Source organism: Camelus bactrianus, chromosome 31, assembly GCF_048773025.1.
Source record: "Camelus bactrianus isolate YW-2024 breed Bactrian camel chromosome 31, ASM4877302v1, whole genome shotgun sequence".
In the NCBI taxonomy this organism is placed as follows: Eukaryota; Metazoa; Chordata; class Mammalia; order Artiodactyla; family Camelidae; genus Camelus; species Camelus bactrianus.
In genome coordinates, this window is record NC_133569.1 from 18955410 (window position 1) to 18969535 (window position 14126).

A 14126-nucleotide genomic window follows, 5' to 3' on the forward strand; every position below is an offset into this window, starting at 1 on the left:
GCATTCCCTTTGTTCTGAATGACACATTCTGTCCATGTTTATTATCCATATGGCCATTTGTGTTTTTTTAACTTTGCTTTTTGCTTATATTCTTTACCCATTTTTTAAATTAAAATATCTTTTTTTAGTGGTTTGCAATAGCTCTTTGTATATTAAGGCTATTAGCCATTTTACAATGTTTATAGTTTGGTGCTTGACATTTATTTTACATATATTTATCACATACTGGGGTTTAAATTTTTTACTTAGTAAAATCTAGTTTTTTCTTTTATAGTAGCCTTTCAATTTAAAAACAATCAGGAATCTCTTTTCTCTTACAAACAGGTATGTACTTTTTTTTTTTTTGGTATGTGCTTCTAGCTGCTTATGGTTTAATTTTTTTTTTTTACCTTGAACTCTTGATTACATCTGAAAATTTTGTGGGTACAGCATGAAATAAAATGTCAGACAAATTTTTTCCACATTGTTCATATATTTTGCAAATCACATTTATTAAATATCTTCACTTTCCCTACTGAAAGGTACCAAAATTTCCATATAATCTAAAGTCTCTTTAAAGTTTCTTCATTTCGTTCTACTGATATATATCCTCCATTCATGAGTCCAACACTATGTTAATTAGAGTAACATTGTAATGTTTTAAAATCTGATCGGCAAGTCCTCCATTTTTACTTCCGTTTAGCTATTCATTTATGTGTATTTTTTTATTTCTTTTTGCTCTCCCACTTTTGTGAGTAAATTAAATGGAAATTTTTTTTTTTTTTACAATCTCTAAATAGGTATGGCTGCTATACAGAAAAGCCACTGAATATTATTTGTTTGAGACTGGTTAGTTTAATACACTGCTCATTAGTTTTATTAAAATTTCAATTAACTCTCTTGGACTTCTCAGATATGGTAGTCATCTCAGGTAAAAATAATGACAATTATGATCTTTTTTTTAATATTTATATGCACTGTATTTTTGTCTGTCTTACTACATGGGCTAGAATTTATAGAAAAATGCTAAACAGTGTTGAGGTTTGACATCTTGATTCTCCTTTTTATGACCATCAATATAATGTGTTACCTGTTAACTGTATGCCCAGAACATCTCCTATTCTTAATTTGAAATAGATGTTATATCTTTCAAATATATTTTGGCATTCAAGGTGAGAGCCTTTTTCCTTTTATTAAATTGATAAATTTTATTACTGGATCCTCTAACATTTAATTATTCTTGAATAAGAAAAAATTTACTAAATTTATATTCATAAGATATAAAAAGTACATTATTGCTTTATACATGTATGGCATATTTCTCTTTGGGACTGCCTGTCCCTTGTCCCTCTGTATGTCTGCCCCTTGCTTTTTCCCTTCTTGTGTTTCTCTTTCTCCAGCATGCTCACTTGACTCCAGGCACCTCAGCCACGTCCCCTCCCTTCCTCTTATTTTAACAGAAATGTGACGGAGATTCTGCCAGTTTTACATTCAAACATTCAAATCCCAACCCTTCTCTTGGAACACAGTGAGCCAAGGTTCTTGAGTTAGCTTAAACAAGGGAGACAATGGATGATTTCACTACTAAGAGAAGCTGAATGGGTAAATTTAAATTAAGATAGTGTATTAAGTGTCACCTGTAAACCAATATGTCATTTCCTAAACAGAGTTACCAGTCTGCCTTTCTCTATAAAAAATTTTAAATCCATGGCAGAAATGGCCTGGCAAAAGCAATTAATGGTACACTGAGTGTCTATGCCTTGAACACAAGATCTGAATCCTCTTGTAATGTGTTCTGGATCACCCTGAGTTGTAATCTAGCAGAGAGACACCCCCTTACTTGCAGTCATTTCTCTGTATTCTTCTTTGGGTCTGCTCTCTCAATTACATGTGAATCTTCTAAGACACACGTTAGGGTTTCTAACTCTGGCTCTTGCCTCTGCCTGGAAGGCCCTTCCCCATACATCCACGTGGCCCTCTACTTCGCTTCATCAAGTCTTTGACCAAATTTTACCTTCTCAGGAAAGCCATTCTTAACCACCTTACTTAAATTTGTAACTCTTCTACCCTGACCCCGCTTACCCCACTCATGTTTTCTCCGCAGCACTCATCTCCTAATACCATGCAGTTCATTTTTTGTTATTGTTATTGCTAGAACACGGCTTTTTTAAGGTAGTGACTTTTTTCTGTCCTCCTTTGTTTCCTGATTTATCTCCAGGGTCCAGAATAGTGCCTGACTCACTGCAGTTTCTCAATACATACTTTTGAATAAATGAATGGTTTTTATTTACTATAGCAATTTGGGATAGTTCTGTGTCTTCTAATTAAAATCTAACCATAGCTTTTAGTAATCCCAAGTAAAAGATACTTCATTTTAACATGATATAACCTGGCCTTTCAACAGTTACCTCTGGGCTCAATCACACTTTTTATCTGACATTTCCCAGACACAGTGGATGGAGAATAAGAGGCCAGGGCAACACTGGCATTCCTAAAAGCACGCAAACCCCAAGTTCTTTCAACGTTTTTTTCTTTGAATCAAAAAGGCTGGATGGTAACAGGGCACTGATCTAAGAGCACACCAAATATCAGGGGAAACGTGATGCAAGGGGGAAAACTGGATTTATCAGAACTCCTCTCACGGTGACTATGGCACATAACCTGCTAAGCTGCCGAGGGCTGGGCACGGCCACACGTGCAGGGCTCTCCATCCAGACTGGCTGCCTGGGGCCAAGGCCACCTCGGTCCCCTGGTGCTTGTGTAACCTAGGGCAGGCTTCTGCACATTTCCACATTTGAAAAATGGAGGCTGGTGGGAGCTTTCAATGAGATAGAAAATGCTTAAAAGGGTTTCGGGCACACACACAGGAGTGCGCTAACAGTGACCACCATGGTTTTCATCACGTGGCTGGACGTACTTATGTGATTACTGTTACCATTCTAACGAAGGTGGATCAGACAGCACGCACACACTGAGAATCACAGCCCAACTGCTTGAGGTGACAGAGGAAATGCTGAGTGCGGTCAGCTAAACCTCGAATTTTCTGCTCACAAAGGCTCATATTGTCATTAAATAAAATAGTAAATATTTAAAGAGCGTTAGGTGGAGTGGGTCTCGAGTTCTCAGTCCACCTAGGGTGCTCATATATCTCAGCGGGTCTCTGCTTTTATGTATTTTAAGAGTCTTTTGTTTCACCTTCCATATAAGCAAGGCTCCTTAAGAAGGGGTCCTTAACCCTCCCTCATTCGCCTTCCCTACCACCCCGTTGCATCATTTTCCCACAAGGGAAAATCAGCGTCAGATTTCTGCTCGCAGCAGTGACCAGGGGTCAGGCATCCGAGGAGGCTGTGAAGTTCTGGACTCCCCTCATTTCTCGAGGGAGCTATACACCCCAGCACACAGTGCAGACTAGGAGCTGGAGGTGGGCGGTGGCGAGGCCTACGTGAGTCTGGTCTCAAGATGCTGGGCCCCGAAGCCTCCCAGTAGGCAGGTGGGATGGGGCACCAGGACGCAGCAGAGGCAGCATGGCCCCTGAGCAACACTCACGATGTGAGGAGACTGTCGGCTCATCCCGATCACGGTCCGGTTGATCCTTCGCAGCAGCCGTTCCATTATCCGCTGTATGTGCGCATCCGTGGGGCCCTGGGGGGGGGGGGGGGACACAGGAATGCACTCCACATCTTCAGACTCAGCTTCACCTTTCTTAAGGAAACCTTGGACTGAGGAGTTGCACCTTTAACTCTTATTCTGGTTCTTCCCCACAAAGCAACTGCTTGTCCAAAGGGGGAAATGCTTTCATAGCATGACATATAATGTTATTAAGGAATCTGTTGAAAATAATTGGTTCCAACATTTAAAAGAGGAATGTGCAGATGTGGGGAAGGAATGCCTCCCTGATGACCCAGATCATCTGGTCTCACTGAGAGCTCACCGTGGCCACCGACTCGACAAACAGTTTTAGGGGGCTCCCCGTTAGCACGAGGTACCCAGTCCTGACACTGAGTAGGTTGCCCCGGACAACTAGGCACATGTGTGGGAACGAAAGGCAAAAGTACAAAGTTCTTGCCACCTTCTGGGTAGGAGGAAAGAAACCAAGAAATTCAAGTCAAGGAGATTGTTATGGACCAAACGTTTATGTTCAAAATTCCTACGTTGAAGCTCTGACGCCAAATGGGACGGTACTTGGAGATGGGGCTTTAGGAGGCAGTCAGGACGTGAAGACAGGGCCTGGACTGATGAGTTAGTGTCCTTATAAGAAGAGACACCAGAGAACACAGAGGAGGCAAGGCCATGTGAGGACATCGTGGAGCCCTGCCTAGACCAGAGTGTCCACCACCTTTTTTTCAATCTATAGGGCTCGGAGCTCCATTTTACCATTTTAATTACTGAGTTCGAAGAGTTACTTTTAAAAAATACTGTCGTCGTGACATGTTTGGTCACATGTACTTATTTGCTGCAAAGCACCTGGTTAGAAATCAAATTCCAATCACAAAATTCCTTGGGAAAATTGATTCTACTTGACAATGTGGTTTCTAGGAACACATGTAAGCCAAGAAGAAAAAAGGGAGGGGGAGTGACTTCTAATGAATAAATAGCAAATAAATCGCACAAATACTACGGAGGGGCTGCAGGAGCTCAGGGGAGGGGAGAGACAGGGGGGGGTAGAGAAAGCAGGGGTGTCCTGTCCTTCCACCGCTGAGGCGGGGACCGGCAGGGCTGCCGGCCTGCCCGTGTGACAAATAGCAGGAGGTGAGGCAGGCTGGTGCCAAGCTGGGCTGGATCCCGGACGGGGGGCTAAGGATTTAGCTACAGGAAAAGGTCCAGTGCTCTCCAGAGCCCTCAGCAGAACCGAATCTAAAGATACTGGCCAGAGAAAGGGCTCAGGCGAAACCAGGGGAGGTGTCTGGGCTCTGTGGGAACATGGCCATCATGGGGGCTGGCGACTCCGGTCTGTCTTCAACTGAACCCAGACTCGGGGGCAGGCTCTGACAGGCCTGGGAGCTGTGCAATCTCTAGAACACGGCAAATCCAGGCAGTGGGGCCCCAGGTTCTTGGAGGGGAAGGAGATGAGATAAAATTAACAAACCAACCAACCAACCAACCCACAAAAATAACACATCACTTCCACTAGGCTCCAGAAGGAAGAATCAGTGTCAGAGAGAGTAAAAAACTGAGACCCTCTCAGAAGCTCAGGAGTATCTACAAGAGTACTGACAGGTACCAAAGGTAGAAGAGGATAGAGGTTTCTATGAAACAAGTCCAAACAGGGCTCTGGTTCTGGAAAGTCTCATTGGGGTTTTTAGTGATGGGCAAACTGGGCAAACTGGAAACACCAGCCGGGAGCAGCCCCAGCTGCAGGTGGACCTCCCTGGACCCAGATCCGCAAGGCGGGCTCGAGCCAGGAGAAGCCCCTCTAACCACCTCTGATGCGGGGGCAGCCGGCCCCAGCGCCCTGGGACCACGCTGCCCGGGGTCTCTCCCGTCCGCGGCCGTGGGACCAGCGTATGCCGTGCTCTGCAGCAGCGACGCCACGACTCACCACATCCTTCCGGTCCAGCACTTCCAGGATGCAGCTCAGAAGCTGCGAGCTGGCCTCGTGGTCAGGCCTGCTGGAGTTGTCGTCTAACTGGCCGCTGAGCTGGTCTGTCAGCAGTGGCAAGAGCACGTCTCTGCACTCTGGGGGAGAAAACGCGGCCAGCTCACCGCCCGAACGGCCCGGCTCCTTCCTGCCGCCCTCCCTCTGCCTGTTCCCGCAGCCCCCCGCAGGGGCTCCCCCGGCCACCGACGAGCATGTGGGTTCAGGCCAGGAACCTCAGCCCTGCACCCTGATCTTAAAAACAAACAAACAAAACACTCCAAAAATTACACCTATCACAGGTATGTGCAGCCAAAGGTCGAAAGTATTTAACAATTCCTTTAGCTTTCAAAAAAAAAAGTGCCAACTTGATCTTTGCAAGCTAAGTCATATGAAACCAATAAACTAAGGAAGTTAAATTGCTGTAGTTTTTTTGAAATTTTCCACCTAAGGGAGAAAAGCTACTCTAAAATTCCTACAAATCCTGAGCTTTATCAGCACATCGCAGTGTGTTTCACACCCTGTTCCAGTCTTCGCAGGCACGAGGGCTTCATAAAGTAAGTCACCGCCTTTCTGCTCTGTCTTCCTCCCGGCATCTTCACGAATATAAAATGTTATTCCAATGAGTCCGGGGATTCTGGGCACTAACAGAAATGACTGTGAATGGTGACAGTACTTCCTCTAATGGAAGCATCCAGTGCAGGCTTGCTCTTCTGCTCTGACACCTCATCTTTATTTTAATCTTCAGGTATGCCTTCTGCATCCTCAGAGGCAGAGATGATCACAGCACATTAAGAGATGTACTAACATTAGGTTTTCTACTTAAGAGCACCCACGAGCTTTCTGCACTGCCTCCATCCGCGTCCTTGTGCCAGCTAAAACGCACAGGATCAGAAAACACCAGCACCGAAAGAGGCTGCTGGTTCAGTCTAGTTCAAGTCCGTCCTTCCATGGAGACAAAAGCTGAGACTTAGAGAAAAATCTCTCATTTGTCTAAAGTTACGTAACTAGCCAAGGGCAAGGTCAGGAGGGTTCTCCCACCAACCACCCACACAGCCTTTCCTATTTCTGGGGAGTCCTGCTGGTCCTCAGACCCGCCAGCAAATACATGCAGCATGAGTCATCCTCCGGGATCCCCGGACCTGGTGGTGGCTTCAAAGGAAGCTCCCGCAGCTGCCCCACCCAAGCGAGCCTGGGGTTGACTGGGGAAAGACCAGATACTGGACCTCCTTCCCCATGCCAACTTTGGGACAGGAACAGAGATTTACACTTGGTGGCTACGCGCTTGACTCTAGTTACAAAATGAAGAGTATTTTATCAGGGTCGAGTTTTCTCCCCTCCATCCCTCCCTCCCCTCCCAGCAGTATGCTGGTAATCCGGCTCCCCCACCAGACCCCACAAAAACCTCTCTGATTCATAGCAATAGCCAGTTTCCGTGGTGTAAGGATTTCCACCACGAGCAATTTTCAGCTACTAACGTGACTTGACCGTGACGGAGTCGAGGAGAGAGGCGCACAGCAGATCTGCTGAGCCAGCACCAGTGGCGCCGCACACACCGCTGCCCCACTGCATGTCTGCATCGCTGCCCCGCTGTATCCCTGTCTCTATCCCCCAGCCCCTATTTTTGAGGTTATGCAATAAGAATAAGTCAAAAGAGATGCATTTGTTTAAAAGGACCATCTTTCCTGCTTGCCTGTTACTCTCCAGGGTTCCAATTTTGAAGACAAAGTTTTCTAACGAATGAAAACACTTGATTCTTCGAATTAAAGATTAAAGAACACAGATTTTGCTCTTTGAGGAACTATGGGCAATACTGAACTGATTTTGCCTTCTCCTTAAAACTGGCTTTCCAGGAGGTCCTTAAGTACCAATAAATGACTGGCAAGGACATTACTGACATTAAAAAAAAAAAAAAGGGAGCATTGGCTGAAAAAGACGCAAGACTGGAATTTCCGCAGTGTTTGGTGGAGACTCACCCGACTGCCGAAAAAGACTGCTCTCTACTATCTTGGTCATGCAGTTCAGTTTCTGGCGAACTAACTGGTTGTCAGGGATGCTCTGAATGAACTTGCAGAAGAGCATGCTGAAAGAGAAACCCCGGGGGTTAGTGTTCTCATTCTGCCCAGTCGAAGGCAGCATTGCACACCTCCCCTCTGCTGTGAAGTTGATTTGGGCATGGAGAGGTTTACCTGGAGTTTGCTCCCCAACGACCTGAGAGTCTGTCTAGGGAAGGGGAGGGGGGAAGGGGGAAGGGGAAGGTGGGGGAACAGGAAGGCTGTGTTCCCTGCTCACTCCAGGGCTCAGCCTGGGAGCAGAGTGGGCTTAAATTGCCAAAGTTCAGTCAGTTCCATCACTGCTTTGCAGACCCTGCTCTCACACTCAATTTCCGCACAATCCTTTTCCAGCTCACTCCACCCTGTGTCAATCACCATCTGACTTTGCATTCCTGGGGTACTTAGGTACAGGGCCGGAAGCACATGATTATGCACATTTTTCTGTAGGTAATTGTACGTCTGTGTGTTTTGTTTCCCTGGAGACAGTGCAGACCTCTCTCAGGGGCCGGCTTTGTGTCTTTGACATCTTTACCCAGAACTGAGTACAAACATGTAAGCAGTCACCACGTGTGAGAAACACAGCACGGGCTGCGGCCCGAGCCCAGCAGGGGAGCTGCTTCTCTGTTCAAGTCAGGAAACAAGGGTTTGGGGCTCTTTACCTGAGCTCAACAGGATCGAACACAAGTTTGACATCATTTATTATGCTCGGAAGGTACTTCAGGGCTGCCCCCTGTAAGAAAAACACCAAAGGCAAGCTCAGGGCAGAATCCACTGCTCGATCCCAAAGAAACAACAGATGCTGGGATCTTAAACAGTAAACTGGACACAGACGCTCTCGCGATGAAGAAGAAAGCTAATGTTGCTAAACACGATCTCCCAAGATCATTTCCCCGAAAAGTCAGGAGTCAAGGCTTTCTGTCTTTACTACCAACAATCACTGTCCATTTGGAATTCATTTTTCTATCCAAGGAGGTAATTGAAAACTTGACGTTTCCCTCACAAAGTTGCCATCGTGAGCAAAAAAATAAAGTTCAGATTTGAGTCTTTAGGGATAACAGATCTACACTTAAAAAAACTGATGATGGTGATTCTGGGAGGCTGGGAAGAATGGGAGACCTAAGGATAAAACCTGTTCCCTGAAGAATCATCAGTATCGCTTGGCTGAATTCACAGGGGCCACAAAAGCATCCAAGGGACGTCTGAAAGGGTAGCTTGTCTTTGGCAAATCGACATTTGCAGATATAAATGCTCATAAAAGTTAAAACGCAAGGATTTCCTTTCTATAAGTCATTCTAACATTAACAAGCTTTCTGGGAACTAACTTTCATTTTTTTTTTTATCTCCCACCACGGCCAGTTCTCCGTTGTCCCAGAACAGCCTCCCCACCAACATAGGAGCTACCCAAGCTGACCTTGATCTTGACAGCTTCCTCCAGGGGCCTGTCCATCAGCGTATTGAAAGCGATAAATAACTGGCGGATTGAATTACTAAATTCATCTCCATCTTCGCTTTGGCCATAAAATCTTAACAGGAAAAGGAGAAAAGCAGTCAGATTTTCCATCTTTAAAAGAAAAAATTTCAAATAGATTTGTTGCTGAAACGATGCTGGAGGCCCAGGGCCACCACTTCACGCTGCGCATGGAGGAGTCCCAGGATGCTCTAAGGTGGCTCAGGGAGGAGCCCGGTGGCTAGGACGCTGTCACCACCTGGGCAAAAGGAAGGGAGTGATTCATAAGTAAAGTCCTACAACAGAGCGCTCCCACTGGCCCCCAGAAGCCATCTGAAGGCCAGCCCTGGGGATGTCCTCCATCCCCGTGGCGAGTGGGCGGTTCTGACACAGAAGAGGGGACAACAGGAAGCTGCTTTGCTTCAAGTAGCAGGTGAGCCCCACCCTCCTTAGCTCATTAGCGGAACATCCAATCAGCAGGGGCCCCCTCCCCAGCTAACCTGCCTGACACCCCACTCTGGCCACATCTTCCCCTCCCAGCCTCCCTCATTCTCTTCTAATCATTCTGTCTAATCACTCTGGCACTGGAACCATTCTGCCTCCTCTGATCCAGCCCTGACCACTTGAGCTTAAGTTTCCGACAGTGGGTAGAGAAACTCCTCAACCCAGGAACGATCTGAACCCAACCCAGTCTGCAAGCCCAGTTAGTGTCACTGTATCCACTGAGCTGGCCATGCTGGCGCTGACCTCCTAGGACACAGGCCACCGTGGTCTTCACTGGTTCCTGCTTGTTTGATTAAAGTGCTCTGCTTGCCTTGAAGACCTGTCCCTCAGCTGGAAAGCTGGTTCTTTCTCAGAAGCAGAAATCAGAAGGTCTTTGTCCCGTTTCTCAGAAACACAAAAGTCCCAAATAGTAATTTAAATGCATTTACACTGGTGGCAACTTTACCACCAACTGGTCAGAAGTAAGGATGGTTTGAACTTAGAACTTCATACACACACTCAAATGCATACGTACAGGCATGTACATATTTATATTAGCTTCCTCTTTTCACCTACACCTTATGTGGTACTCAGGGAATCTGAGCTCCTCTGAGATGATGATTCAATCAGAGAGCAGGTAATTCTCAACTCAAGCACCCTGCAGAACCATAAAAGAACTTCATTCGCAATTTTGTCCACAAAGTGCATCAAAATTAACACACCTCAAATGGAACTCACTTGATTTCTTGTTCATCTTTAAATCGTCCAAGTCTCGGCAAACAGCACTCCAAGCCTAGAAGTCATCTTCCCTTTCTCTCGCTCCCCCACCAAATCTAACAGCAAGTCCTATGACCTCTTCCCCCTACATCAGTCCACTCTGCACCTCAGTGGAGACAGAGTCACTGCATCTCACATTTGAACTATAACAGCCTATTAAGTGGTCACCCAGGTTTCACTCTTAACCCCTGATAACTCATTTTCCACCCAAGAGATGAGATGATCATTTAAGCTGTAAGCCAGACAGCATTGCTTCTCTAACTGAAGTCCTTCAGTGGCTTCCCATTACACCTGGATTGAAACCCAGACTCCGTACTATGGCCTAGGAGAGCCCCCATCATGTGCCATGGCCCCCAGGCCCTGTCCTACCATTCCTGACCACCATGCCTCCAGCAACACCAGCTTCTCTTAATTCCTCCCAAATGCCCTCAGTGCCCCTACAGGACCCTTGCCTTAGCAATTCCTGCTTCCCATATTTCTCTTCCGAGAACTTCAGAGGCCACCTCCTCGTCTTTCAGTCTCTACTTCAGGGCCAGCTCCCAGAGAGGTCTCTCCCACCGTCTCCCCTGGTCAGTGTCACATCAGCACCTCCCCTCCCAGCCCTCATCCATCTGAAATGGTCTTATGGGTTTCTTTCTTTATCAACTGCCTCCTTGGCCTTGATGTAACCCACAAGCACCATCAGAGCAGGAACCTGCTCTCATTGGCTGCTAGGTTCCCAGCACCCAGAGCCCTACTAGGTACCCTATGTCTGTGACTTTAAAAAAGGGAACTAGTGTGACACTGAGGGATTAAGATCAAGGTTCTTGATGTTCTACTGTGTCTATCAAATCCAAGCAATCGGAGAATGCAGATTGCGACTCTCTTTCCCAGATCAAGCTCTTCTAGTTAATTTCATGGGTTAATTAACCTGGCTCTTCCCTTGTTACCATGTAATCTGACGCTGAAAACAGTGGCCCAGATGAATGCAACATTATGAACCGTCAAAGAGCTAGTGAATCATTAATGGAAAATATTGTAAAATGTCATCAATTAAGGTTTTCTGTTTATGTTTCTATGAGGATTTTTATTGCTGGACATCGGGGCTTGCTATACAAACTTTTAGGCTAAGAGAATGTTAGGACACCCTAACTGAATATGCAAAAATTCAACATAACTACAAAATACGAGGAACTCACTATAGGAGACCATTTGAAGAGGAGAGACTACAGAAACTGCGTATGACCTGTGCTGGGCAAACACTGCTTGCTTCTACTAGGGAAGGAGTTGTTGTTCAACCAGCTCAAATGTTAAGTCATTAAGCACGTTGAAAACCTATAAAAATGTACAAATTCATTGCAGAAACTTAAAAAAATGCAGGAAGAATAAAATGAAAACCTATGCAAAACTCTCTTACCTACAGTTTTACTCCTATTAAAATTTTAGCATCTTATCTACCAGCTTCCAGACCTATAATATCATATCACACTGGTGTCTTCTAAGACCTGGTTTTATTATTTAAGAACCTATCACGGTTATCTTGCCTCATTAACATACCCTACAATGGAAAGGGCTGAATATACACACTTTAACTTTCACCTCTGTTCATACCTAATTGATTTTTTTCCATTAGATAAATTTTCAGACAGGGAATTACTGGACAAATGTGATATTTTCTTTTGCTTCGTGCGTGTGTTTGCTTTTTACTCATACTGCCAACTTCTGTTGTTAAGAATTTATATTCTTATCAGCTTTAAAACACAGGGCCACTTTTTGCCCGACCTCAGCAAAGAATAAAGATTTTTCACCTTTATCGAATGTATAAGTAAAGATGCTGTGAGTGTACTGCACTTTAATAGTATAAATACATCTTTGTTTTAAAATTTATCTGACCATCTGGATTTTTCTTTTGTACATCATGTTTTTGTTTTCTACTGTTTATGGATATTTATCATGGGATTAATTAGAGCCTTTAAACAGTAAATCTATTGACCTCTGATCTATACTATATGTGGCAAGCTTTTTTCCCATGTTAATTAAGCACCTTTAATCTTATTTATGGTTTTTAAATATACAAAGTTAAAAAAATACACATGTTCAAATCACAGGCTGGAAACCCTCTTACCTAAAGTTTTACTTCTATTAACATTTTAGCATGTTATCTATTCAGTTTCTAACCCTACCTTAGAAATATATTTGAACAATTTGGAAATCCAACCATTACTGAAGGGTAGAGATGGCACTGGAATTGTGGCATTCCCAGAAAAATTATTTACTCATTCTTGATTTCTGCTGTTTTTGATAGAGCTGTTATTCTAGGAATCCAAGCTGGGAACTATCATATCTCTAGGGCTTGGCTTCACCAAGTCCCTAAGCAGGGTATCAGCAAAGAAACACACGTCTCAGGCAACATCTCCCCCCAAACACCTGCCACTCTTCCACCTATTACCAACAACAGCTCATGATCCCGGATTGTACACCCAATATCACCACCAAGCCCCCTGCGGTATTAAATACAATCTTGCCACAGACACCTGACTTCTGAAAATTACTGTCACCAACAAGGGCTTTCAACAGGTTGCACTGAAGCTCCAGCAACCCTAAGTTCTGCTGTTGTGACTGCCCAAGAAATTCTACTGATCCAAGAGGACTCTGCATGGACCTTCTCTGATGGCTTCACAGTCCACCGTTATCTTCAACCTCATCTTCAATTTCAGCCCTGAAGTTCTGAAATTTGGCAGATTCACACCCCGACAGCTGATGGGGCTGAACATGACAATGAGGACTTAGGAGAACTACGTGAAGAGAGGACGGAGGGTATCGACACTTCATGAGTCACCATTACCTCAGGTAGAGCACTCTAGACTGGATGATGAACCTAAACAAGTACTTTAAGGCTTTCAAAGCAGCGAAAAGCAATTCCGTCTTGCTGGAGTCTTCTGCATTTGCCACGTAAAAGTTCAGTACCTTGGAGAGTTTCCTTAAAAGGATGAGAAAGGAAAATGTCAATGGGGCCAAGTGGTACTTGGAGGGTTAGGGTACCCTATATAGAAGGGAACATGGCCTCCTGGGGAAGCAGAAGTCACAACCACAGTAACTGTATCTTCTAGAACATGCCCTGAACAGAGAAATTAACTCCTTTGCAGTTTAGTTTCCTCACTGCTGTCTAAGTTTAGAGCTTCCCTTCTGTTTAGAAATGGAGGATGGGGGGAGGGTATAGCTCAAATGGTAGAGCGCATGCTTAGTAAGCATGAGGTCCTGGGTTCAATCCCCAGTACCTCCTCTAAAAATAAATGAATAAACATAATTACCCCCTCAAAAGAAACTTTAAAAAAAAACACACACAGAAGAACTTAGAAATAGAGGATGGTTTCTTCCCCTTTGCAGGATTTTTTAAAAGGATCAAGAAATGAAAGTTGAAAGGACTCGTACCATGAGCATGTTTTAATCTCTTACGTGTTAGACAGGCATCTTCAGATGTTCCTGAAAGGAAGGGATTGTCTCCCTAACGTAGTCATCTTAAAAGAAGTCTAATTCTGTCCAACCCGCCCTAACTTTTTTGGGGCCCATAAACTGGAGCCAGATGGACACTTCACTGAGTGTGGGAATAGGAGGATCCCATGGTTATGAGTATCTGAACAAATAAAACTGCTCTGGGATTTTATTTGTTTGGTTTTTTGTTGGGGAGGGGAGGTAATTACGTTTATTTTTTTATTGTGAGAGAGGTACTGGGGATTGAACCCAGGACCTCATGCATGCTAAGCACACACTCCACCACTGACCTATACCCTACCCTCCGCTCTGGGATTTGAGGTTGCTCTTTGTGTCCTTC

At 44.8% G+C, this 14126-nt stretch overlaps 1 protein-coding gene and 1 non-coding gene across 2 annotated transcripts in view; one reads left to right on the top strand and one right to left on the bottom strand.

Annotated features, from left to right (window-relative positions):
• Positions 1-14126, bottom strand: part of DOCK5 (dedicator of cytokinesis 5) — a 176601-nt gene that overhangs the window by 48897 nt on the left and 113578 nt on the right. The window contains exons 22-27 of the mRNA XM_074355684.1: positions 13140-13274; positions 9020-9131; positions 8268-8338; positions 7531-7637; positions 5519-5655; positions 3526-3621 (exon numbers count right to left, since the gene is read on the bottom strand). Coding sequence (XP_074211785.1) covers positions 3526-3621; positions 5519-5655; positions 7531-7637; positions 8268-8338; positions 9020-9131; positions 13140-13274 — 658 coding nt within the window. The remainder of the gene's footprint in view (positions 1-3525; positions 3622-5518; positions 5656-7530; positions 7638-8267; positions 8339-9019; positions 9132-13139; positions 13275-14126) is intronic.
• On the top strand, positions 13504-13577 carry TRNAT-AGU (transfer RNA threonine (anticodon AGU)). The gene has a single exon. It is a non-coding gene; the product is annotated as a tRNA-Thr (tRNA).